Consider the following 27,763-nt stretch of genomic DNA (forward strand, 5'->3'; position numbering starts at 1 on the left):
CTTCTGCCAAGCAAAGGAGAGTTTTGGGGCTGGCCCAAGGAAACAAATTCCATAATGCAACATGCTATTTCTTTTTATACAGTTACATTAGGACTACCAAGTGCATCTGAATATTAAGTTAAACTTTATAACACTAAAAGCATTGAACTCATCAAATAGTTTATCATACTTATAATAGCATTATTAGTTGTGAACAAAATGTGTCACATGTAACCACATCCTTGAAGATATGTTGTACATACCCACAGAAGGATTTTATAATGGTTACATTATAAACCATTATAACCATTACATCATTACAAGTTTTTGCTTGAAGAAAAAATTGAGTTCTTTTGAGGGCTCCTCTAGCCATCCAATTTTTCTCCTCAAATAATTGAAGAAGTTCTTGGAAAAAATGCTGGGGTCCTTCTCTAGGCCTTCATATCTCCATTCAAGACTAGTCTCATTTTTCCTGGAAATGCTTACAGTACATGTGATTCATGCAATGTTTGTGTTCTGGACATGTGGTTTGAATGAAACCCAGTATGTCATTCAATAGCTGGTGCCTTCTGCAGATCACTCTCACAACTACCTCTGCTTGTGGCAGATGCAGCAGAACGAAGAGGAAGACACAGAAAGAACAGCATTTGTTAGCAAAAGCCATGTTTTCAGACTTCTCAATGTCACGCAGCATCGCCAAGAACCAATATTGCTTGGTGTTCGGTATTGCTTGTTGTTCATTTAAAAAAAAAACTTTAAAAGAAATAGTTAATTATGTGTCTGGGCACTATTGGTATCCAAAGAACAAAAGGCTGGAAATGAGAAAAGCAAAGAAAGAAATGTGTATGGAGCACAACTAACTACCAAATTATATAACAAATAAATCACTTCTAATATAACATAAATATGACTGTGTACTAAAATCACTTCTATTAAAACAAAATATATACAACAGGTTTCCCCCTTCCAGGTTTTCTTTTTTCTGTTTTTTTTTTCAAATGAACAATAAAAATTATGAAGCATTCTATAAAAAAACCAAAAAACCCAGAGTAAGAATAAGATGTTACAATGTTAAACATCTTTATTTTTAAGCAAATCCAAGTGAAACCAGACTTCTTCTGTATTAACATGTTTACAGTTGACACACAAATGTCAAAATCAGTTTGGGATATTTTCACTTTACATTTAATGGATGACTTCTATGTGAGATACAATAATTTCTGGGATATCAATAATGAAAAATACTTTCAATATGGGAGCTTGGCATGGGTTTCAAAAGAGGAGAACCTTAGGGATACTTTGGTTATTAAAGACATTTTGTTGTTTAGAACAAAATGTTGCAGAATTTAGGGAATTTAGGAAATTCCTAAAATAATTTAGGAAATTTAATTCAAAACAGGCACAGCATGTGAACCATTAAATAACACTTTTTTAAAACAGAAAATAAATCTATGCATTAGAATTGTTTCAGCAATTATGCATTAAGCTGAAGAGAAGTGAGAACATTCTTTATCTGAGAAAGCAATTTTACTTCAAAAAGTACTATTGTTTCAATTACATATCCTGTATAATTACTGCTGACAAAACCAAGGATACCAAAATCAAGAGGAAACCACCTATCAGAGAAGTTTTCATAATGAAAACTTTTGTAGAACGCTGTTTACGTCAGTACTGTTACAATTAGTGTTACAAGGGGAAGGACTGATTTAAACACTGCAGCACTATGACTACCCACATTATGAGGAGCACTATGATTAAAGTGAGTTCCATGTTCCAATAGCTGTCAAGGCAAACTGCTCCAGGTTGTAATTACATTTGCAGTCTTCTTTTAATTACTTTCACATGCTGCAGCAAGTCCCATTGCATTGTCCAACTTGAAAAATCTCTGGATTACATAAGGTATTTTAATGTCAACAAACTATTCTAGAACTCAAATATCTGTTTATTATTCTTTGTACAAAAACCTGACTAATACATTTTATGGTTAACATCATAACAAATTTGTTCATAAATTACAACATAATTAACATTACTTGTCTGGCTTAACAAGAAGAAATAAGTTATCAGTGCAAATTAACAGCATTTAAACTGCAAAAAGAAAACAAAAACCCAAAGCTATATGAGTTTTTGGAATAATTAAGGGGGGGAAATTCTCAACACGGAACCATCTGTAGCTAGTTACATCTGGAGACTGGAACCATGAAAAAACAAATAGATCTTTTGACATACCTAAGACTCCCTAGTTTGCAGAAAACTCTGAAATCTAAAAAAAAAAAAAAAAAAATAGAAGCAGCACCTGTACCTTGAAAAACTGAATGCCCTTGGCAGTGGCCATTTCACAGGTTACTAGGAAACCAAAACAACTGAACTGCCAAACTTCAAACCTTGGTTTCTCTCAGTAAAAGGCAGTGTGGGGGGGGGGGCAGGTTCCTTTACAGGGGCTGTTTTGACATTTGAAGGAGGGCTTATTGAGGACAGGCCTGGCAGCAAACACCGCAACCATGCAACCTGCATGATTCACCCAGTCCCAACTGCTTACTACAGTTCAACAGCAGCCACCTCACATGGGTCAGTATGGTGTAGTAGTTAGGATTTTAGGATCTGGGAGACCCAGGTTCAAATGCCATCTCTGCCATGAGCCCACCTCAGTGGGGAGGGCGGGGTATAAATCGAATTAAACATAAACATGTAAGCTCACAAAGTGATCTTGAGCAAGTCACAAATTCTCACAAATATGGGCAAGTCACAAATATGTCACAGGGTTGTTCTGTAGATAAAATTGTCGGGAGGTCTGGCAGCATGGCTTAATAAAGCAGAGGTGTGGATGTGTACAACTAGGATTTTTCTACAAATATGAAAAAATCCAACCTTTGCAAAAGAAAAATCAAAAAAGGTGAGACTTTCAAATATCTCCCAAACACCAGCTTGAGGGGTAGGGGATAATATCTTACAATGCCACATTATGAATTCCCTGATGCAAATTTGAATAGCAACATCCCATGCATTGTTGAAGGTGACTACAGCCACTCCCTGTAATAGTGAAACAAGGCAGTTGCACCAAGGAGGATAAGTGATAGAGGAAAGCAGCAGCTTGGTGGGCTTGCAGGAGGGAGAGTGGTAGCAGCAAGCAAATCAGGGGAAGGCAGTGTCAAAGGAAGGAAGGCATGGGAGGCAGGTAAGTAAGCTGGAAAGGAGACTCAGTAGAAATGGAAGAGGCAGGATGAATGAAGCAGTGACAGACTGGAGTTCCCCTTTTCCACATCTAGAACTTATGTTGTTCATAGACTCTTAACAAGTTTCCTTTGTAAAAGGGAAGTATTGTGCAGAGTGACAAAATGCATTCTGGTAGTATTTACAAAACAATCTTCGCTCGTTCAAGAGACTGTTTATTATTACTACTGACATGGTTCAAACAACTGGCTGCCCTGAACCTACTGGTTATGTGACCAAAATTACTATACACTCATTACATTTCTTATAATAAAGACAGGTAAATCAATAATTATACATTATAAACAGACACACAAAAGGTAAAGACACACAAAAGGTAAAAAGGTGATTAACATGTGGAATTCAATGCCACAGAAGGTGGTGGCGGCTACAAGAATAGCCAGCTTCAAGAGGAGATTGGATAAAAATATGGAGCAGAGGTCCATCAGTGGCTATTAGCCACAGTATGTGTGTGTGTGTGTGTGTATACACACACACAATTTTTTTTTGGCCACTGTGTGACACAGAGTGTTGGACTGGATGGGCCATTGGCCTGATCCAACATGGCTTCTCTTATGGTCTTATGTTTAAAGTTCATTCTCTGAAAAAATTCCTTGAGCCATCTGAGCATTTTGCCAGTGAGAAAATGAAGATGGAGACATTATGTCCTGTATGAGCCTTGGCTTAGAAATCATGTTTTTAATGACATTATGAAATTATTCTGAATCCTGTGTCTGAGGAAAATTTTACTGAAACAGGAAATGGAATACCGGCTGTCCTGTCACATTAGGATGAAATCTTTCATGGGAATCAAGAAATTGTAACTTACTTCATATCACTGAAGTCCACACTGGAATCTGGACCATCACTAAGGAATTTTTTCAGAGAATGGACTTTACCTTTTGTGTGTCTGTTTGTAATGTGTGATTATTGATTTAACTGACTTTATTATAAGAAATGTAATGAGAGTTCAGTCATTTTGGTCACAGTAACCAGTAGGTTCAGTGTAGTCAGTTTCTTGCAGTGACCTCTCCTCGTTATGGTTCAAACAATGGCAACACCTTTAACAGACAAAGGCAGTAATGCAGAAGATAAATAAGTGCACTTAAACCTCTGACTGGAAAGGGACTAAGTGAACAATTAAATTTATTCTATTCTATTCTATCTAAATTTCATATGCTTAACTTTCAAGTTCATGGAGCCCAGCCTGCAGTTTTACTACAATAAAACAACATGGTCCTACCACATGGTCCTGCCCTCATCTCCGCATGGAGCCCCCTTCACACAGTGGCAACTACAGTAAAAAAGGAATTGCTGCTGGTTGATGCCAGGCAGGCCACCTTATGTGGGGGAACAGCCACATAGGGAGATATGGAAGGAGACAGTCATTTAGATTAGTGTTTCCCAGTTTATGGATTGCAACGCCTGTAGGCATATGGTGGCTGTTCCTTTCCCCTCCTTGCCTGGCGCCCAGTCAAATGCACGCTGAATCTGAGGTGGAGGAAGCAGGGCATAACAAGTGAGTCAGCCAACCAGCAATCTGTGGTGAGCAAGGCTGCAACTGCATGCCAGGAATGCAACATGTGTAGCTCAGTTAAGGATGGTTCAATTGTTATCTTCCTTTCCTCCTTGGACTTCTGGATATGATGTACTGGTCTGAGCTGACAATCAGAACAAAATGTGTTTGATTTTTGTAAACAAATGCATTTCCCAATAGAAATCTCTGTTTAAAATGTCTGTTTAAACCTCTGCCTATGTAATACCTTTACCATAACAGGTAGCTGAATAACAAGTGGCTAATAATAAACATTTGATATGCAAAACTCTTCCAAAAGAAACTGCCTCTGTCAACATTGCTCAGATTCAGAAGATGACAAAAGATTTGGCTGCTAAACCAGACATAAAGATGTGCACAGGCATCAGTGGTTGAAAATGCAAATATACATATTATTTAAAGTTTGGTTTCATTAGCACTTGTCTGGAAGCTGATAAACCAAAGGTGCTAGCTAATGCTAACATGAAACCACCAATGCTGATGTGACATTAGAAAACCAAGCACAACTAAACCATTACAAAAACAATTGAGTTTTTCCTGAGCAAATGTGACCAAATAAAACAAGAGAAGCAATTAATCATTTTTTTAAAAAAAAATGCAGTTAAAATGCATGAAAATGATGACTGACAAAAATCTATAGTCCACAATTCATATGACATTAAATCAACGGGACACCATACCAAGAAAATCTGAACTTGTGGGTTCCCATACCAAAAAGGCTGGGAACCAATGATTTAGATGTCTGGGTCCTATGGAGTCAACAGCTCTAAGGGTCATAACTAGCTCCTTAAATCAGACTTAGAAATAAACTAACAGCCAATGTAGCTGTTTTAAGATGGGTGAAAAATGTTGCCATCTGGGCTCTGCATTCTGAACCAGTTGTAGTTTCCAGGTGGTCTTCAAAGGCAGCCCAATATAGAGCACATTCCAGTAATCCACCCAGGAGGTCACAAGAATATGGATCAGCATGATCACATCAGACTAAGGCAGGTGAAAGAACCAGGTTCAGATGAGAGAAGAACTACTGGCCATTCCTCCAGCCTACTTTAAAAACAGCAAGGTTGGCTCTATGAGCATACCTTAGCTTGATCTACAAACACCAAATCTACTCTCTCCAAGACAAGAGGATCCCATTTGTCTAAAACATCTGCTTCCCAACTGGCATCTCCTCTGTCTTATCTGGATTCAACTTTAGATTATTCCACCTTAGGCACATAACCAAAGATACAGAGCATCAGTTCAGAGCCACAGTGGACACATCTCAAGGCTCAGTTACGGAAATATAAAGCTGAATATCATCTGCAGATAAATGATACACAATCCAAAGCTCCTGATTATCTCATTCAGCAGCCACATGCAGATATTGCAAAACATATATGAGTATAGTGTCCTATAACACTCTACAAGACAAATCCCACTCAGTTGATTTTGCTCCTTCAATGAAAACTCAGACAAAAAAAAAAAAGACCAAACCCACCAAAGCACCACTCCTTTAATGCAAACTCTGTATTTCAATAGATTTGTACAAATGGTCAACAGATGAAAGGGCACTGACAGATCTAAGAATATCAACAGGAATGACTAAACCTATCCCACTGTTTAAAAAGATAATCCACCAGTGCAACTCAAGCTGTCTAGGTTGCAAAACCCAGATATGAAGCTGGAATAGAGTGGGTCAAGGACAGATATGTCATCCAACAGTTCTTGTAACTGCTCCACCACCACACTATCACCTTTATTCTTAGCCAATAAAAAACTTTTTAAGCCAGGGTCTAATAAATGCCTCCTTCAAAGTCCTAGGATGAATCTCCTCAGTTACAAGGCATTAACAATTCTAACCAATGGCTTCAATGCCTCTTTCTGGCATGATTTTAGAAGCTTGGATGGGCATGAGTCAAAAGTATAAGTGACGGCTGTCGCACTCCCAAAGACTGTGTCAACGTCCATAAGAAAAACCAATCTATGCAGAGAAAAATGATGAGTAACTGCTTCCAACACCTTAGAACTGGATCTGCTCACTAAGCCTCAAAGTTGGAATGGATGAAAGGTGTTCTGCTGACAAAGAACTCTGCAAAAAATGTGACACCTGGGGCAAAATTAACATCACTGAAAGGGTGGATTTAGGTGGACTTAGCAAATGACGAAATACTTTAAACAACTGAACTAGGTAAGATTCAGCGCATGCAATGGCAAAGAAAAAAGGCCTTTTTCACTGCCATTACCGCCACCTCATAGGCCTGCAAATGGGCTGTATTTGTGTGCTCTGTCTGATTCAGCCAGATACTTCAAATAACATTAGTTTAGTCTAGTTGTATCCCAATTTATTGCATTTTCTCCAACTCCCTGGTAAAACATTGAACTGGGAGCTTACTAAGGAGTGTAAGAGGATGCCAAGAAGCTACCTTGTTTATGGTCCCAGGAAGCCCATCCCATGTAGGTGTAAGGGCTTCCACACATTTCCTGGAGAAGATCTCAAAATTCCCTAGAACAACCAGGAAACCAATAGGATCCATTAATTTTCAAGGACGGATTATCTGAATTGGTTCGATCTCATTCATTCCACATGGGCACAGCCTATTTAAATAGGGAATTTTCTTAAATCTCCATTATAACACCATCACCATGTTCTTCTGTATTGTAAATTCTATGACGATCTTCGTGCTGTTTTTTAAAAGACCTTTTTGCAACCCTTGGAGGGTCGATCTGAGGACCATAAGACGTTTTCATTACTAGCCTCAAACGAGTGAAACCATTGAATCTGTAGCAAAATTCTTTTACTGTGCTTCTAGGAGGAGATGTTCTTTTTGACCATGGATTCTACTGTTATCCACGTGGTGTTGTCTTGTTATGCCAATAAAGGTTTTGTGATGTGATGTGTAATGTAAATTAGTTCATCAGCCTAGCAGAGAGGAAACTGTAAGCCCAACATTAACTCAATGAGGGCGACTAGCTCTGTTTGCTTATAAGACTTACAGACAACCTGGAGTACCCTCATAGACCCCAGTTTAAAAATACTGATTTACTGAATCCCAAACAAAGCAGAATAAACCTGAACATTTCCATATCTATTCTAGTTCTGTATTGCTTCAAAGAAAAAGCTATCAAAGGGAAGAAAATAATACAATTTAAAGTCAGACAAAATTGGCCTCTTCTCCAACACAAATGCAAGAGTTAACTGTAGATTTCTGAATTAGTCTTTTTTTAAAAGACTATGATTCTCTGGACAACAATCCATATTGCAACAGCATGACACATGCTATATGGCTTCAAAACACTCATTCACAGTCAACCAGATGTCAACTAATGTGGAAACGATACCACTTTCATTAACATAGTAGTTTCACCAGGTCATGGTTGATTTCATGGGTTAGCAATTTATGGAATATTCAATCTTTCCTCACTACATCTGGCTGGAATATGAATAAACCCTGGATTTGTCAGTATTGTGGAAGACAATGACAGTTTCTAAGCACATGCTGGGAAAATGAAAGTAACTGATCTGCCAGATAGATCATCTAGGTGACAGGAGGTGGCTGCTTGCCAGATTGCATCAGCCTGGACAATGTCAGCATGACTCAGCAGCAAGCTGACTGGTCACCTGGGGAGATGAATTGTATAAATGTACAGAGACACTTTACTATGTGTGGGTTATGTATGGTGGTGTTGCAGCGGAGCATTCTGTCGGTTTGGAGAGTGGAGGTGTAAATAAATTGTATATAGTAATTTTACCACTGCTGTGTGCAAGCCTTCATTCTCTGCGTCACTAAAACCACCTTCGCTAAACACTGGCGCATCAACAGGGTTATGGGCCCAGCACGCTTCTGCTGCGCCCGTAACTTTTGAGAGAGGTGGTGAAGAAGGATGCTGAGGTGCTCCAGAAGCTGTCTTGGAGAAGAGAACCAGCAGTGGCTGAACGTTGGAGGCTGAGCAGGATGGCTACAGCAGCAGCTACTGGCCGGGTGGATAAACTAACTACCACCAACTATGTTTGGTCATTGAGGCTTGAGCATTTCCTGAAGCGAGAGGGGCTGTGGGACTGTGTGTCTGCTCCTCCCGAGGATCCCACACCGGCAGAGACCGTCCAGGACCAGAAGGCTCTTGCCACAATCATTTTGAGTGTATCTGACAACCAGCTGGTGCATGTTCGAGGGCACCAGAACGCGAAGGAGGCTTGGGAAGCCCTCAAGGCTGTGTATGTGCCGAAATCAGCAGGCTCGCTGATATCTCTAACTCGAAAGCTATACAGGAAACAAATGCTGGCCAGGGAGTCGATGAGGGACCACCTCGACGGTATGTCTGTGTGTTTCCAGGAGTTAGAGCAGCGGGGGAAGACAACGCCAGAGCAGGACAAAGTGTACCTAATCCTCAGCTCTCTTCATGAGAGATTTGACATGCTCGTAATGGCATTTGAGGGCCAGGATATGGATAAACTGACTTTGCCGTACATAACTGGAAAGCTCCTGGCTGAAGACCAGAGGCAGCTGGAATGCAAAGAGCAGGCTGACCGTGACCAGAGAGAGAAGCCGGTGGAGTGTAAGCAGAAGCCTGGAGGAGTCGTTTCCAGCTGGCAGGCAGAGCCGGAGGAGAGCGCTTTGCAAGTTAAGAAGAAAAAGTGCTACATCTGCAGGCAGGCTGGACATTTGCGGAGGAGTTGTACGCAGCAAAGGGGAGGCCGGCAGTCTTCAAGGACGCAGCAAGCAACTCTGGTGAGAACTGGCTCAGGGCTACAGAGTGTGCCATGGATAATAGACTCTGGAGCAACGCAGATGTTTTGCTGCAAGGAGGAACTGTTGCAGGACACTAAGCCGGCAAGTCTAAAAACTGTAAGCCTAGCAGACGGCTGGGAGGCTGACGTGCTTTGCCAAGGCACGATGCATTTTCGAGGACTAAAGCATACCTTTGCTAATGCGCTGTGTGTGCCAGCTTTGGAGACAAGCTTGTTAAGCGTCTCTACATTAGCAGCAGCTGGATTCACAGTATCCTTTGATGTTAATGGCTGTAAGATACTAAAAGCAGGTAAAATATTGGCAAAGGGTGTATTGAAGGAAAATGTTTATGTATTAGACCAGACGGTGGGAAGGGCACAGACAGTGTATAATAAGCAACCCCACAGCAGGTGCATTCATAGGTTGCACAGACGTCTGAGTCATGCAAGCTATAATACCATCAATAAGACATTTGCCATATTGCAAGGGGAAAAGGTTGATGCATGTAATGTTTTCCTAGACTGTAATATATGTAAAGAGGCGAAGTCCAAGGCATTCCCCGTAGCTAAAAAGAGTGACTGGGTGTCAGAGAGACCCCTCCAATTAGTTCATGCAGATGTGGTGGGGCCGTATGCACCCAGTGTATCAAAGAATAGATACCGATTAATCATAGTGGACGACTATAGTCGTTTTGCGTGGGTGTATGCAATTAAGCAAAAAATGTGATGTGTTTTCAACTTTCCAGTACTGGGCAAACAGAGTACAAAGGCAGTTAAACTGCAAAATAGCAGCTCTCCAAAGTGATATGGGAGGTGAATTTATGAGCAAGCAATTTGAGGCTTGGCTAAGAGAGGAAGGCATTAATCACCGAGTTGCAAACGTCTCCTCTCCAGCAGAAAATGGCACCACCGAGCGGCACGGAGACACTCTACAGACCATGTGCCACGCCCTACTGGCAGATAGTGGACTAAAATTAGCATATTGGGGTGAGGCATTGAAAACAGCATGTTTTATTACTAGTAGATTATGGGCTCAGGCTCTGAATGATATACCATACAGAGTTCTGTATGGAAAAAAGCCAAACCTTTACTACCTTAGAATCTTTGGGTCTAAGGCATGGGTTAATATTCCTCTAGACAAGAGACGGAAAGGGGGAGCCAGAGCCAGAAAGCTATTATTTTTAGGCTATCAGAATAGCATGAAAGCATATCGGTTTGTGGACTCTAAAGACATGATAAGGCTTAGCAGAACAGCTTCATTTTGTGAGGATGAAGGCTGGAATAGGATTCATGCCAATGAAATGCCTAAGAGTGTTGAGTTACAGCTATCTCTGCAGAGTGAGGAGTGGCACAGGAATGTAAACAGAGAAACTCCCTCACTGAGACAGAGAGAGGAAATAGCTGGCAGTTTAGACAGTATAAAGCAGGAAAGCTCTGAAGATGTAAGGTGCAAAACGCCTAAGGTCAGAGTGTCTGCCAGAGAAAACAAAGGAATACCACCTAAACGGTATGGTTATGACACTGATGTTAATCATGTGCTCAGTATAGAGTCCAGATGCTATAATAGTGTGTTAGATTTGGACTATGGAGAAGAGTAATGTCTGACTGAAAACTAATGGATTGTAACTGCAATAAATAAACTCAGGTTGTCAAACTAATGCATAAGCACCAAAGAATGATGTGAGTGCTGGTGAGCTCAAAGCTGTAAAAAGAATGTGCTTCTATAATACAAACTATACGGTATGTGCTCCCACGGAGCGGCCAGAAGGGAAAAAGGATGAGCCGGGGGAGGCTACGTAAGTAAACTGCCAAACTGATAAGAGTGCAACTACTGGAACAAAAATAAAGTGTAAAACTAAACGTGTGTGCTAACACAGAATCACAGAGGCAGTATAATAAAAGGAATTAATAATATGAATGGTAATGATTGTATATCTGAAAGCAATATGTAAATGTAACTGTGTATTAATGTTACTGTAGAACATGTGTAATGATAAAATATGTTACAGCTGTGTGCTCTACGAAACTGAGGAGAGGTGTCAGTATTGTGGAAGACAATGACAGTTTCTAAGCACATGCTGGGAAAGTGAAAGTAACTGATCTGCCAGATAGATCATCTAGGTGACAGGAGGTGGCTGCTTGCCAGATTGCATCAGCCTGGACAATGTCGGCATGACTAAGCAGCAAGCTGATTGGTCACATGGGGAGATGAATTGTATAAATGTACAGAGACACTTTACTATGTGTGGGTTGTGTATGGTGGTGTTGCAGCGGAGAATTCTGTCAGTTTGGAGAATGGAGGTGTAAATAAATTGTATATAGTAGTTTTACCACTGCTGTGTGCAACCCTTCATTCTTTGCGTCACTAAAGACCACTCTCGCTAAACACTGGCGCATCAACAGGATTATAGGTCTGTAGAGCTTTTAAAACCACTAAAATCTTTTTGCAATTGTGACAGCACACATCACACCATTTAGCCAATTTCTAGCCTATTTTCAAGGTTAAGCAGAATCTTAAAGACTTAAAGATCAGCATGTGCACATTGGAGGGGAAGAACAATAGCAGCGGGCAAGCTATCTTTTGGGCAGTTTGTCCACTAATATTGGCACTCTCAAGAACTCCTGACAAACTCCTGAAACCCAATGACCAGGGTGGTGGTGGTGGTAATTATGCATTTGTCCTCTTTTCACCAATACTAATTTCCATTTATCTAATATTGACTAAAGATCTGATGGAGTTATGATAGTGTAACAGCCATTTCGGCATTATTCAAGTACAAAAGTCCCTATTGCTAAAGTTACTGTCAGACTATAACTGTATTACTATAGCACTCAGATATCAACAGAGGTTCTCCAACAACAGCATGAAATTCCAAGCAATTTTAAAGGTTAAAAACTAATTCTTCAGCCATTTATGTATTTTTTAGGAATAACTGGAACCAGCTTGCCGGACTTTTGATGTCCTGGTACCAATGAAATTAAAATAACTACTTAATAGACAAGTATCTTATTACACTGTTAAGTAAATAGTTCTACAGAATTAATATCAGTACAGTTTTATAGGCTACTAAAGACCCTACTAAATTCATTTGACATGTTTATCTTTTCAATACATAGTCCTGGTTATGTTGAACATATGAAGCTGCCTTATACTGAATCAGACCCTTGGTCCATCAAAGTCAGTATTGTCTACTCAGACTGGCAGCGGCTCTCCAGGGTCTCAAGCTGAGGTTTTCCACACTGATTTTAATATCTCTTAATACAGCAGAGTTGGCAATTTCTATGGAACAACCCTTTTTTGGAGATGCCAGGGATTGAACCTGGGACCTTCTGCTTACCAAGCAGATGCTCTACCACTGAGCCACCGTCCCTCCCCATTGATATGGAAATGTTTCTATCTTCTAAAAATATAATAATGAACCCTGCATCTAACAACAACACAAAAGATACTGAAAATGATATTCCACGTGAGTTTAAGTATTTTGCTAGAATAAATTGAGTAAGTGCATAAGATGTATTTAAAATGCAACAAAAAAATCTACATTAAAGACTCTCTGGAATATACAGCATTCAGCAATGGTGGATTCATTTGACTTACAGCTAACTAAATTCCTTAAAGCTGCAAACAAATATTTTCTTTCACTGTCTCTGAATAAAACTTGGATACAATTAGACTCTACCAAGGCTAAAAAGATTAAACAAAAGAGCAAAATTATAGAGTATACATAATTGGTTTCAAAACAAACAATGGCATCCCTCCAGATTACATTATTTTTCCCCTAACTGAAAGTTGCTTTTATACCATTCACTTGCTTGCTGATTGTGGACTTTGTTGTTCCGTAGAAATTGCCAGAGTTTAAACTCTGCTGTATTAAGAGATATTAAAATCAGTCCAATTTAAACACTGCGTCTTTTTAATGTTTAAAATGAGAGCATAGATTGTGTTGTAATTAAAGTGGAACATATTTCAGCACAATGTGAACATACAATGTCTCTAGAGTGGTTTCTAAAAATGACACACTGTCTCTATGCTATAGAAGCTGCACCTTTAAATAATCAAGTTAATTTAAAGCAGTCAGAGAGAGGACTCATTTGCTTACTTGTATCCATCTGTTGGCCTTCAATTCCACAGGGTTCTGTGGTTCACCACTGTACAGACAACATAAGCACCACATTAGAATCTTCTGGCATTCATCTACAGATAGCAAAGCAAATAACAACTTTTTAAAAAATCAAAGCAGAAATGTACACATATAGCAATAGCAATCTTTTACTTATATTAATAAATAAAGGATCAAAGTCAGCCTTTATTTTTAATTTTTTGTATAAGGAAATTTCAAAGTCACTCCATTAAGCACATAAAGTAATTAATATCAATAAACCAGAAGCAGCATTACCATTATACACAGTTTAGCATGCTTGAATAGAAAAGCAGTTAAAAATGTTTATAACTATTTTTAGTTTCCTTTTCCCACTCTTCCCTTATTTACTGATATACTGAAGTATAGATAAAAGTATCAATTTATTAAAAAAAACCCCAAACCTTATTTTATCAACTTCAAGTACATTAGAGCTACAGTTCTAAGAAAACCACTGAATAGTCCCAAGTAGGATTTCAAATCTGTAAATGGCAGCCCTTCCAACTGAATTTCAGACCTCTCATTATATTCTGATACTGTACCAGTGATTTTTTGATAAGTAGAAAGCTCAACTAAAATAAATTTCACAATTTTCCTAGCCATGCAGTTTTTCCTAGCAGAATGAATGATGCACAGTGTTTTGCAAGTTGTTGCCACTAAATCATATACAAATATCAACGGAATCACTTTCACATTACTATTTTCAATAAGTTAAAGTTACATTCATGGGGAAAACATTACAAAGTATAGTTAATACTTTAAAAGATGCCCTTCCTACTTGTTATGAAGGGGGAGATGTTTGTGAGTTTCCTGCATTGTGCAGGGGTTTGGACTAGATGACCCTGGAGGTCCCTTCCAACTCTGTGATTCTATGAAACCCAAAAGTGTGGGGGTACCCAGGGCTGAACCCAAAAGAGAGACAGAAAGGTAGGCACCCCAAGACTTTTGATAGGGGTTCCCCAAAGTATCCTCACAACAGCAGGGAGGGTATAATGAATTTGGGTACTCAACTAAGGAAACCACTTGCTAGGGTGGAAACAGGTGCAGAGCACACCCACAGACAGGAGGGTATTCGACTCTGCACCTGGATCTGGAGCACACCCATCCACTCACACACATACCCTAGCAGAAATGTGCAGCCAGTGCCCAAAGAACAGATGGAAAGTAAAATTTTGATAGGGGATCCCAAAAGAAACCTCTAATCTGATCAAATAAATCTCCCAAACCTTGAGAGTAGACAGCAGGCAAAATCATTAGCAGGAAAGGGGGGAGGGCGGAGGAGGAATATAAAGGCATCCAATAGCTAAGTCCCTGTGTTCAGCATGAATACAGGAACAAGATGCCAATGTGATTTGATTTTAAAAATCTCCCACACCCCAATGGCATATAGCAGATAGCAAATGAGATCACTTGCAGGTCAGCAGGAGAAGACAATAAAGGTACCCAATAGCTAAAGCTTGGTGCGAGTGCAGGAATAAGATGCCCATCCAATCCCTGGTTCCAGAAACCTCCCAAACCTCAATGGCAGACAGCAGATAAGATCACTAGCAAGGGGAGGAGGGATATAAAAGCACTCAATAGCTAAGTCCCTTGTTCCAGAAAACTCCCACACCCCCACAACAGAGAGCAGAGGAGATCACTAGCAGTGGGGGAGTGTTTCCCAAAGAGGCAGTCTCCTATTTAATTGGGTAAATTAGCTTTAAAGGAAATAAAGAGAGTGGGGGTAACGGGGATTCTCCATCTTGATTGCTTTTCTGGGACTGAACAGTGATCTGAGTGAAACCTTGATGAGTTTACCTGAGATGAACTAAAAGTGTAAATGTTTCTTGATTACCATTTGAGTACCAGACAGGAAAACTATCAGGTTTCAGTTAATTGAATTAAGTTTTGAATACTTACGAAAAGGGGTGAGCGGAAAGTGAAGCTGACTTTTGATGAGAATAGTCCAAGGTGAGATAACCTATCTTGAGAGACCCATTGTTCCTGTCTTCAGGGTGTGGAGAGAGTTGTTAGCCATTTTTGACCCACCTTCAAAAACATTTTCCCAGGCTTGTCTCTGACTGGCATCCATTTTGTGTGTTCTTTTTAGGCCAGGCAGTGTTACAATTATTATTTTTGAGGTGGTTCCCCAAAGTATGTGAAGGGTGTTTATACCTTTCTCTAACTGCTAAATTGTCCCTCTGCAGGAGGCAAACTCTGATTGCTAATGGTGGGGGAGGAATATAAAACCACCCAATAGCTAAGTCCCTGTGCTCAGCCTGAGTGCTGGAGGAAAGGACCAGATCTCTGGTTCCAGAAAACTCCCACATCCCCCAGTAGAGAGCAGAGGACATCACTAGCAGGAGGGGAGATAGAAAAGCAAAGCACCCAGTAGCTAAGTCCCTGTGCTCAGTGTGAACACAGAAAGAGCAGACCCAGATTCCTGATTACAGAAAACTCCCAAACTCCCATAGCAGAGAGCAGAGCAGATCACTAGCAGGACAGGTGGGAGAGAGAGAAGAAAGAATAAATAAGCCCCTGTGCTGAAAGTCAGAGCCCAGAGCCTAATCCCAAACCCCAGCAACAGAGAACAGATCAAACAAACAGAAAGCAAGGCAATGAATCAACTCTGCTCCATGCTGCTCTCTCACTTCACCAGTCAACAAACGAGGGAGAAAGAGGGAGCTCAACTCAATATATAGCCTTCTGAGCAATACTCCCTCTAAGCCAGGGGTGTCGAACTCATCTGTTATGTGGGCTGGATCTGACATAAATGGCACTTTGTGCGGCTAGGCCATGCTTGTCATAAAAAGTAATGTGAGATAGCGAAGAGGACAGTTGCAAACCCAGCAGAAACATTTGGAGGAGCTGCGGTTCCTCATCCAAAAGTCCGGCGGGTCCGTGACTTCTGGGCAACTTAAGACTCTCTTAAAAGAGATCAGTAAACAGTGCCCCTGTTACCCAGAGGGAGGTTCTCTTAAACTTCGGGACTAGGAGAAGATAGGGAAGACCCTTCATACACAGCCTCAAGCTTCTGTTGAACTGCTTCAAGCCTGGCATAAATGCAGTTATGCAGTAGAGAAATTTATGCCATTTTTAACACGTCAGCTCTCCAAAGATTGTCCCCTAAAATCCACTGGTGTCCAACTTGTGCCCCCTGCCCCTCCTCTTCTTCCTCCTCCGCCAACAGATCCACTCGTGGGCCCACTATCTAACACCCCGGGACACATGGTCTGTGAAGTTTTGGAGAAGGAACTCAATCAGGCTAAATTGGAAAATGTTCCAGAATTGGCAGAGATGTTGTCTATTTGCCCTGAACAGTTGACAGGGGAAGAGTTGCCTAACCTTTTATCGGTATGCCCAGTAACATATGCACAGAATGAGAATAGGCAACAGGTTGTTAACTATACTGCGTTGCCCCACTCTGTTTTGAATGAAATTCAAAAGGCTATCAGAGACATGGGCATAGGGGGAACCGATATGCAAAGTCTTTTAAAAGGACTCTCTAATGGATACACTGTGATTCCTCAAGATTGGAAAAATATGGTGGGAATGTTAACTCCTGGACAGTATGTGGTATGGGGCAGTGAATATTGTAATATTGGCTAATGCTCAAGGGCGTGGTTCCAATGGGACTTATACTGCTGAACAACTATATGGATATGGACAGTTCAGTACTATTGAAGTACAAGCTGTGCTCTGTGTTGCAACTGTCTGTCAAAAGCCACAAGAGCCCTATTTAGATTTTATCAATTGTCTTCAGGCAGCAATCAGAAGACAGGTTGATAATCCTGATGCAGCAGGGGAATTGATGATGAAATTGGCTAAGGAAAATGCTAATTTGGATTCAGATAGAGTCCCGTGGTGCAGTGTTAAAGCTGCAGTACTGCAGTCTTGAGCTCTGCTTACGGCCTGAGTTTGATCCCAGTGGAAGCTAGGTTCAGGTAGCTGCCTCAAGGTTACTCAGCCTTCTATCCTTCCTAGGACTGGTCAAATGAGTACCCAGTTTGCTGGGGAGAAAAATGTAAAAGACACACTTTACTTTGCAACAGCGCTCAATGCAGCAGGCTGAAATAGCTGCTATAAGAATGGCTTTTCAGCTTTATTTATAACAGCTTTCAACAATAGTTGACACCTTATATGCATTAAATTTGATTCATCAACTTCCTGGTGCATGTATCACTCCTCAAATTGACCCTAATTTGATTGGCTATATTTTTAATCTTGCAGTTTTTAATTTCTTGCTGTGCATTACCCAATTACTATTCCAAGCCATTCGAATCTTCCTGGCTTGATTGCTCAGAGCAAAGCCTTTGCTGATAAGGTTTAAAAAGTGTTAACTCTCTATTTACTAATTCCTCTCTCAGTCATAGTTATTTTCACCAGAATGCCAAAGCATTTGTCAAACAGTTCTCATTACCTTTTGATCAGGACAGTGGCACATCCAGTCCAACACTCTGTGTCATACAGTGACCAATATATATGTCAGTTTGGTGTAGTGGTTAAGTGTGTGGACTCTTATCTGGGAGAGCCAGGTTTGATTCCCCACTCCTCCACTTACAACTGCTGGAGTTGCCTTGGATCAGCCATAACTCTGGCAGAGGTCGTCCTTGAAAGGGCAGCTGATGTGAGAATCCTCAGCCCCACCCACCTCACAGGGTGTCTGTTGTGGGAGAGGGAGATAAAGGAAATTGTGAGCCGCTCTGAGACTCTTGAGTGGAGGGCAGAATATAAATCCAATGTCTTCTTCTATGTATACACTCATATATATATATATATATATATACACACACTGTGGTTAATAGTAACTGATGGACCTCTGCTCCATATTTTTATCCAGTCCCCTCTAGGGGCTGGCTATGCTTGTAGCCACCACGACATGTTAATCACCCTTTGGGTGAAGAAGTACTTCCTTTTATCTGTTTTAACCTGATAGCTCAGCAATTTCATTGAATGCCCACAAGTTTTTGTATTGTGAGAAAACAAGTTTTTGTATTGTGAGAAAGGGAGAAAAGTACTTCTTTCTCTACTTTCTCCATCCCATGCATAATCTTGTAAACCTCTTATGTCACCCTGCAATCAATGTTTCTCCAAGCCAAAGATCCCCAAGTGTTTTAACCTTTCTTCATAGGGAAAGTGTTCCCTAACAGGCTCTGGCAAATGGATGTTACCCATATAGCTTCCTTGAAACCCTGGTACTGTGTTCATGTTTGCATAGACACGTACTCTGGATATCTTTGGGCTACTGCTCACTGTGATGAAGCCACAAAACATGTCATGGTTCACCTTATTTCTGCCTTTGTGGTAATGGGTCAATCATCAAAGAGGTGAGTCTGCTACTCATGTAATTTCTCACTTAATTGCTGCCATCACTGTCCTGGGCAAACCTCAAAAACTCGACAGACAATGGCCCTGCCTACTGTTCTGCTGGTATCCAAGAATTTTGTATACAATGGGACATCAGTCTCAGTCCTGGTATTCCTTATAATTCCACAGGTCAAGCTATTGTGGAACATGCTAATCAGACATTGAAAACCACTCTTCAAAAACAATTAAAAGAAGTGAAAATGAAGGTTCCTACCCAAATGCGGGTTCAAGAACAATTGAATTTGGCCTTATTAACTGGAGGTGCCGGCATGCTGCTGTGTTCTCTCCTACAGGTCCTTTGTTTGTGCCGGGCTAAGTGTGTTCGTTCTGCTCATGGCGTGGCATCAAGGTCTCCCAAATTCGATTCCCTATTTCAGTCTCAGCCTCAAAAGGGAGATGGTGAAATCCACACACCCAGACAGCTCGTGGTGTAACATGGGGGGATGTGAAGTGTCTAACTAATCCCGCTCAACAAACGTTGGAAGAGGCTGGGCGAGAGCCATCTCCAGAGGACTTGGTGGCTGCTGTATTTGCACAGCTAACAAACTTTGTTGTTTGTGTTTATGTATTTTGTCTCCTTGTTGGATTTCTTATACTTATATATGATGTTTCTTTATGACTGTTCTTATTGAAGGGTTCCAAAGTCTTTCTCCAATAAAAGGGACGGTTGGCCGATGGATGAACTTATCTGGAAAATACATTTGGTGTTAATTAGCGGCTGGCCAGATATGTGTGGAATCACCCCAATGTGACTGCATGGCACGAGAATGTTGTAAACAACTGGGACACAGAACAACTGGTGTCTGAGGATCTGGGAAAACAAGTCTATTAATCTCATTTCGGAAGAGGACTTTGACAATGCCCTTATATGGAGCTCCAATGCATCCAGCATGAAGAAATATTGCAAAGCAGCTTGAATCTTATAGAATAATGTTATGGATTTTGTCTGTATCCTATTGGGAGGAGATGAGATTGATAGGAGGCTGAAATGGTCTCCTATAGACTGGGTTTCTATAACAATCATTTCAATACTGTAGTGAAATGGAGAAAGGAGGGGGTGAGAGAGAGATTGCCAAATGAGGAATCAGCCTGTCAGGAGTTCAGGCATTGGACACAGAGGAGAGATTTTTATTAAATGGATTTGTTAGACTTTCCTAATAGGCTAGGGAACTATGGTTATATAGGATGCATATACACGCATACATAGCCTTTCCCTTATATATATATATATTTACATATGGCAATATTCCTGGTCTCATGTGTGATTTTATTATGATATATTATGATATTATGTTTTATTATGATATACGTGTATTGAGGTATTGATTAGAATGGGTGAAATAGGGTTCTCAGGCTTTCATGAGAAAGTCTTTGTTCATTGTTGGTCTCAGATGGGGATTTTTGCCCTTTAGGTCCCGCTACCTTTGCCCTTTAGGGTTCAATGGCCCATTGGTACTAATTAGCAGAAGTATTTGGCAACAACAGGTGGTTTCTTATGTAACGGGGTTTTTTGGGCTTTCTAGCCAAAAGATGACAGAATCTGGCTTTCTGGATTCTGATTGGATAGAAGGAAAGGGGTGCTTTCTGGATTCTGACTGGACAGAAAGGGAAAGGGTGGATGCTACGGAAAAGGTATAATTGGGCTTACCAAAGAGGGTTGGTTAGTCAGTTAGCTAGTTCACAGTGAGTTTAAGAGAAGCCTCCTGGGAAGCAAGACCCCTCCAAACTTCTGCATAGACAACCACCCGAAGCCATAGGAGAGGTGAGGATGAAATGCTTTTTGCTATCTTTACAATGGCTTTGCTTTTAATAAATGTAATAGGCTAAGGAACCTGAGCGTAGAAAAGACTATAACCATGTAACTAAGAAGCTGTGCAACCATGGGTCATGTAACCACACACACCCATGAGTCCATGTAATCTTGTAATCCTGATCTTGTCAGAATGCTGCAGTAACTAAGATTTGAATAAATTTCCAGTATATATTTTAGAACCTGAAGTCTGGTGTCTTTGTCCCTGAGGGGTGTCCTTCCCAGAGTATCTGAATAAAGATCCCCTTTAATTAAAGAATTCTGTACACTTTATCTGTTAACATCCTGTCAATTAGTTTTGGAGATCATCTTCAATTTAATATTTGGGAACGCTTAGCTAACATTAACAATGTTTCACATTTTTATCTGACACAACCCACGGATTTACATATGTTATTAGGAACCTAATTTCTGTTTGCAAGGCTCCAGGAACTGATACAGCTCTTGGTAAATGTTTAAATGAATCCCAGATCTCTTATGCAACTTTACCCAACTAGAGCATTCCCACCTATAAGCTTCCAGTGGATGCCTTAACTCTATATACCCCATACGTGGCTAATCATGAAAATCTTACTTGTGCACAGATGGTAAATTGCTCCCACCATAAGCCATTGCACAGTTGCCTGCAAAAAGGTGCCCCTTTGTGGAAATGTAATGCAGCAATTAATGTAACCAGTAATTATGGCTATATTCCCACCACATGGTTGGTTTTTCTCTTGCTTCCACTGAACTTTTAGTTATATTCCTGCTAATATATCTCTTTCTGTATGTTGTTTAAGTCGCCTTGCTGTAGTGTTGCCTCAAAGATCCTGGCTTATGCAACCCTCTGCCTCATGCATTAGCAGAGAAACTGTCCCCTTAGACTCTATCTGTGATTCTTCTGATATGGCATTATTACCTCAAGCTGAATATGTGTCCCTTGCTGCTTCACTCATTGCGGTGCCAGCCTTAGCTGTTATTAATCACAGAACATTAAGTAAAATTGCTTGCATCTTAGCAAAAACTATTAATTCTAACTCCATCGCCTTGGCCGCTTTGAATGCAGAACAGGTGAAGCTGTGACATGCTGTTTTAGACAATTGTGCAGCTATAGACTATCTAGTCCTCCTCCACCAGCAAGGATGTGAATCATTGCAGAATATGTGCTACTTCAGTATCACTGACAATTCTCAAAGAATAAACCATCAGCTCAATAACCTACGGCAGTTGGCTGCTTCTGTTCATAAGGACGTTCTACCATCCTGGTGGGAAGCAGTATGGTCCTGGCTGCCTAAGGATGGTTGGGCACTTTGTGTCAGTGGGGTTTGGGAATGTTAGGACTAGCTGTAGCGGTGTGTTGCTTTGTACAATGCTTGCCTTCCTTACGTGTCTTGTGTACAAGAATATGTAAACTATCAAGAGAAGAATATACCTTGCAAGCCAATCATGCATATGTATTAGCAAAGCAATTGGAACAATACACCCCTTTAATACAATCGATTCCAGAGAGTGATGGTGGGGGTCAGAATGTTTATGATACCCCTTAAATAAAAAACAGAAAAGAATGGGATGAAGGAAGAGCTATGGCCTGGCCAACCTTGTCCTGACTTCATCTATAGACTTAGAAGGCAGACTTAAGCCTTCTTGTACTTTGCCCTATGCAAGAATGCTGAGGGCTTCGGAATGTGCTGCCCTTTTCACCTCCTTCCTGGAATACACATTTGGGGTAACAAGCTAAGGTAAACATCGGTCGCCTTATTCTGCATGTTGTTAGTAAATGATTATGCAGAGCAGAATGTATAAAATAAAATGACCACCACTGTCAAGAAGAGCAGCAAAGACAGACTGGCGTGATGAACCTCAACCCTGAGTCGTGTGACATTCCTACACTCCAGGGTCATCTAGTACAATCCCCTGCACAATGCAGGAAACCCACAAATACTTACCCCAAATTCACAAGATCTTCATCACTGTCAGATGGCCATCTAGCCTCTGTTTAAAACCTCTAAGGAAGGAGAGCCCACCACCTCCTGAGGAAGCCTGTTCCACTGAGGAATTGCTCCAATTGTCAGGAAGTTCTTCCTAGTGTTGAGCCAGAAACTCTTTTGATTTAATGTCAACTCACTGGTTCTGGTCCTACCTTCTGGGGCCACAGAAAGCAATTCCACACCATCCTCTATATGACAGCCCTTCAAATACTTGAAGATGGTTATCATATCACCTCTCAGCCACCTCCTTTCCAGGCTAAACATCCCCAGCTCCTTCAATCTTTTCTCATAGGACTTGGTCTCCAGACCCCTCACCATCTTCATCGCCCTCCTCTGGACCTGTTCCAGCTTGTCTATATCCTTCTTAAAATGTGGTGCCCAAAACTGAACACAATACTCCAGGTGAGGTCTTACTAGAGCAGAGTAAAGCGATACTATCACATCAAATGATCTGGACACTATACTTCTGTTGATACAGCCCAAAACTGCATTTGCCTTTTTATGCTCTGCCCTTCACTTGGATTCTCAGAGCAATTTACAATCTCTTTTCCCCTCCCCTCCCCACCACAGACACCCTGTGAGATAGATGGGGCTGAGAGAGCTCTGATAGAAACGGCTCTTGAGAGAACAGCTCTGATAGACTTATGACTGACCCAAGGTCACACCAGCAACTGCATGCAGAGGAGTAGGGAATCAAACCCTGTTCACCCAGATAAGAGCCCACGCACTCAACCAACTACACCAAACTGCTTCAATTACAATAATAATGCCCTGTTACAAATGTATTTAATCCATTAAGATACTTTCACACTTACCATGTCCAATGACAAACGGATTCCAACAAAGCCTCCCCAGTAATTGACCAATTAATGGAAACTTTTGGACTGCATCAGTACAATTCTGAAATTAAAGACAGTGTATGAAAACATATCAATTAATATGAATGAGGGGGCCATGGAGAAAAGAACATAAAACTACTCTTCACAGACAAACTCTTATCCTATGTCTAAAGCTACATGAACATGGTAGAATTCCATATAAATCCTTTTAAGATAATAATTTATTCTGCACTAGTATAAAATATTTTTATACCTCGCCTGTACACAGAATCAAAAGTGGGCAGGAAAAAAAGGATGGCCAATTTAGTGGGCATCCTGTCCACCTTTTATGGGTATGCAGGCATGTGGTTATACACAGCAAGTATTTAACTTAGGATTTAGACTGTTGCTAACAAGCAATACTGAGTAACAGAGAAACACAATGACTCTGATGGCAAATGTACAAACTGAAGAACTGGTATTAACTTCCACAAACAGTACTAGACTACATCTGAGCTATAGCCAATCTAGAGGTGTATAAACATGAACACCAATGATAAAAATGCATTTAATCTGGAAAAATGCACATTATATCAATGACAGCAGGCATATCTACATCAGTATTTCTACACATAAGCAATCTGCAAAAGATAAAGGAAGATTCACGTCAGAGAGAATGCTGCCTACAAGAATCAAAGTACATGAGAACAAAAACAGCAACAGAAAACAGCAAAAGGACACTGATGCACAACCCCCCCCCCCAAACCCAAATAAAAAGAGGAACAAATGTACATCCCACGACATAAAACACATAAAAAGGAGAAAGATTAGTTTTCCAAGACTAATCCTTGGTATTCTTACTCATGCATATAGACTCAAACAATCACTACAATCTGACCTAGATGCCGAAATAGAAGGAAAAAGCAACAACATTCAGGCAAGTAAGATACTACCTAACAAAGAATGTGGGAAAATGTCACTGCTCATGGCCTGATTTGTGTTTGGTTTCCTTGGTTGTTACAATTAAGTGCTTTGGGTTTCCTTTTAATGGGGAAATTAGCTGGAATATTCAAGCATGAACTTTGAGGAACTGAGATCTTTCACCAATGATACGGAAGACAGATAGCTCAGAAAATAGCTCCACATGAGAATGAAATTTGAAATTGTTTACAGAAAATAATGTAGGTGTTGCAATACAATCACTCTTTACACATAAATTTAAGCATACACACAAAACCTAAGAAATAAAGGGGTGCGAGATAGTGGAGAACAAGGGGAGACAGAAAGGTATACTACCTTTCTAGAAGATGGTGGACATCTGTGGAAAATGGAGGTGGGAGCAGACATGGCTGGCGTGACCTACCCCAAAGGAACCCGATAACAGGGCATATTGGTGGGTACAAACTGTCAAGGCGCCTAACAGAGTGCATACCCTATGACTTCGGACCTGGGTAGTTATTGGGTTGGGAGGGGGAAGTTTCTCCACGGGGGCCTGATGGTGGGGAAATGGGAGATGATGGCCTTATTAGGTCATTACAATAGGTGTCTGGAGGTAGAACAAAAGGTGAATATTGCACGTTTAAAACAACTTATTATACTGTAATATATTGTAATAGCACACTATCCTTTGTTATTAAAAATTAATACACATACATTACATTTTCTCCATCCCTCCCCCCTTTTGGTGACCCCCAGCAGTGTATCTTATTTAAATTGTTAAAAAGGGGCTTTTGGACTTTATCTATTATCTTTATCTATTAAATATTAAATATTATCTATTAAAGAAACTTACTTCATAAAAAAAAACATCAAAAAGAAAAAAAACATAGGTTATAATTATAATCCATCTTCATATTAGTCCTATAGTCATTAACAAAGAAACAAAAAAGAGATAGTCCAATGATCGTGCTTTTTACTATAATCCATATAAAGTTTCTATAGAGATTAACCATTGCCAAAAATCGCCTAATATCCTTTTAACGTTCCATTGTTTTTCAATGTACTTTTGAAACTTTCCCCACTCATTTTTGAACTTCTCTAAGTCTTGTTCTTTTAAGACTCTTGTAAGCTTGTCCATTTCACTCCAATGCATAACTTTCAAAATCCATTCCCACATTTCTGGCATTTTGTCTTGTTTCCACATCTGTGCATATTTATTTATTTGATTTACATCCTGCATACAACATCCGTGCAGCTGAAAGCACATACCAAATTATCGTTCTATCTTGTTTTTGAAATGTTTCCATTTGTAATTCCAACAAAAAAAGACTGGCGCCTTCTTAATATTATAACCCAAAACTTTCGAAATTTCTTACTGAATCATCTGCCAAAATTGTTTCGCCTTTTCACAAGTCCACCACATATGGTAGAAAGATCCTTCTTGTTTTTTACATTTCCAACATCTATCCGACACCTGGTTGTTCATTTTTGCCAATTTCTTAGGTGTCATATACCACCTATACAGCATTTTAAAGCAATTTTCTTTAATATAACATGTAGATATTTTCATAGAGTTCTTCCATAAGTGTTCCCATGACTCCATCTGTACTTCTTTATTTATGTTTATTGCCCATTTTATCTTTTGTGATTTAACTACTTCATCTTTCGTAGACCGTTTCAATAATAGTTTATATGTCTTTGAAATCAGCTTTTCATTTTCCCCAAACAGCATTCTCTCCAGTTCTCTTTGTTCTTGTCTTATTCCATAGTTCTTGATGTCCTGTTCAAGAAAACTCGTTATTTGCTTCAATTGAAACCAATTATAATTATGTTGCATTTCCTAAGCCGATTCCACCTTTCCTCCTTGAATTTTTAAAAGTTGTTTATATGTTAAACACTTCTCTTTTTTAAAATCTGAGTACAATTTTATTACTTCTGTTGGCATGATCCAAAGCAGTTTCCTCTCATCCCCATATCTTTTATATTTTAACCAAGTATTCAGCAGATTACTTCTGATATAGTGATGTGAGAAGAAGCCATCCATCTTATTTTTCCCATAGTACATGTAAGAATACCATCCAAAAACATTTCCATGTCCTTCTAATGCTAGTAACTTTGTGTTTGATAATGTCATCCATTCCTTAATCCACACCAGGCACACTGCATCATGATACAGCTTTAAATGAGGCAATTGAAATCCGCCCCTTTCTTTCGCATCTGTCAAAATTTTCATTTTAATTCTTGGTTTTTTCACGGCCCACAGGAATCTGAAAGTTTCCTTTGCCATTTATTAAATTGTTTGTTGTCTTTCACTACTGAAATTGTTTGAAACGGGAACATAATTCTCGGTAACACATTCATCTTAATTGCAGAAATTCTGCTCAGCATAGACAGATTCAGTTTATTCCATTTTATCAAATCTTCATCGATCTTACGCCAGAGTTTCTCATAGTTATTTTTGTACAAATCAATATTTTTGTTATTTTCACACCTAAGTATTTTACTTTAGAGGTAACTTCACACTCTGTTAGCCTCTGTAGTTCTTCCTGTTTGTTCTTTGACATATTTTTGCACAACATTTCTGATTTTTCTTTGTTTATGTAAAAGCCTGCCAATACTCCATATTCTTGTATCTTACGAAGCGACAATGGTGTTACATGAGTGGGATTTTCATTTATAAACATTACATCATCTGCAAATGCTCTGTACTTATACAAAAAAACCTTTCATTCTCAAACCCTCTATCTCTTTATCTTCTTGAATTTGCATTAGCAAAACCTCTAGTCATTATAAATATCAGTGGAGATAGAGGGCAATCTTGTCTTGTTCCTTTACTTATTATCATTTTTTCCATTAAGTCTGCATTAATACAAAGCCTTACTGATTGTTCAAAATATATCGCTTTTATCATTCTTATAAAATCTTCTCCCAATCTCATTTTCTCCATCACTGCAAACATAAAGTCCCAATGCACATTATCAAATGCTTTCTCTGCATTTGCAAAGAATAATGCTAGTTCATTTTCAGAATGTTTCTCATAATATTTGATGATGTCTATAACTGTTCTAATATTATCTCTAATTTGTCTCTTGGGAAGAAATCCTGCTTGTTCTTCTTTAATAAAACTGTTCAAATGCTGCTTAAGGCATTCTGTTAAAATTCTTGCATACATTTTATAGTCATTGTTAAGTAATGACATTGGTCTATAGTTTTTCACATTTGTGGCGTCTCTGTCTTCTTTTGGTATCAATGAAATTACTGCTTCTTTCCATGTGTTAGGAATTTTCCCGTCTGT

The 27,763-nt window shown here is 39.8% G+C and overlaps 1 protein-coding gene across 3 annotated transcripts in view; it reads right to left on the minus strand.

The window, feature by feature from the left end:
• Window positions 1-27,763, minus strand: part of FANCC (FA complementation group C) — a 141,195-nt gene that overhangs the window by 80,538 nt on the left and 32,894 nt on the right. For all 3 annotated transcript variants that reach the window (XM_060235454.1, XM_060235455.1, XM_060235453.1), the window contains exons 3-4: window positions 23,527-23,611; window positions 13,550-13,644 (exon numbers count right to left, since the gene is read on the minus strand). In XM_060235454.1, the coding sequence (XP_060091437.1) occupies window positions 13,550-13,644; window positions 23,527-23,611 (180 nt within the window). The remainder of the gene's footprint in view (window positions 1-13,549; window positions 13,645-23,526; window positions 23,612-27,763) is intronic.

The sequence above is a fragment of the Heteronotia binoei genome, chromosome 4 (assembly GCF_032191835.1).
Source record: "Heteronotia binoei isolate CCM8104 ecotype False Entrance Well chromosome 4, APGP_CSIRO_Hbin_v1, whole genome shotgun sequence".
In the NCBI taxonomy this organism is placed as follows: Eukaryota; Metazoa; Chordata; class Lepidosauria; order Squamata; family Gekkonidae; genus Heteronotia; species Heteronotia binoei.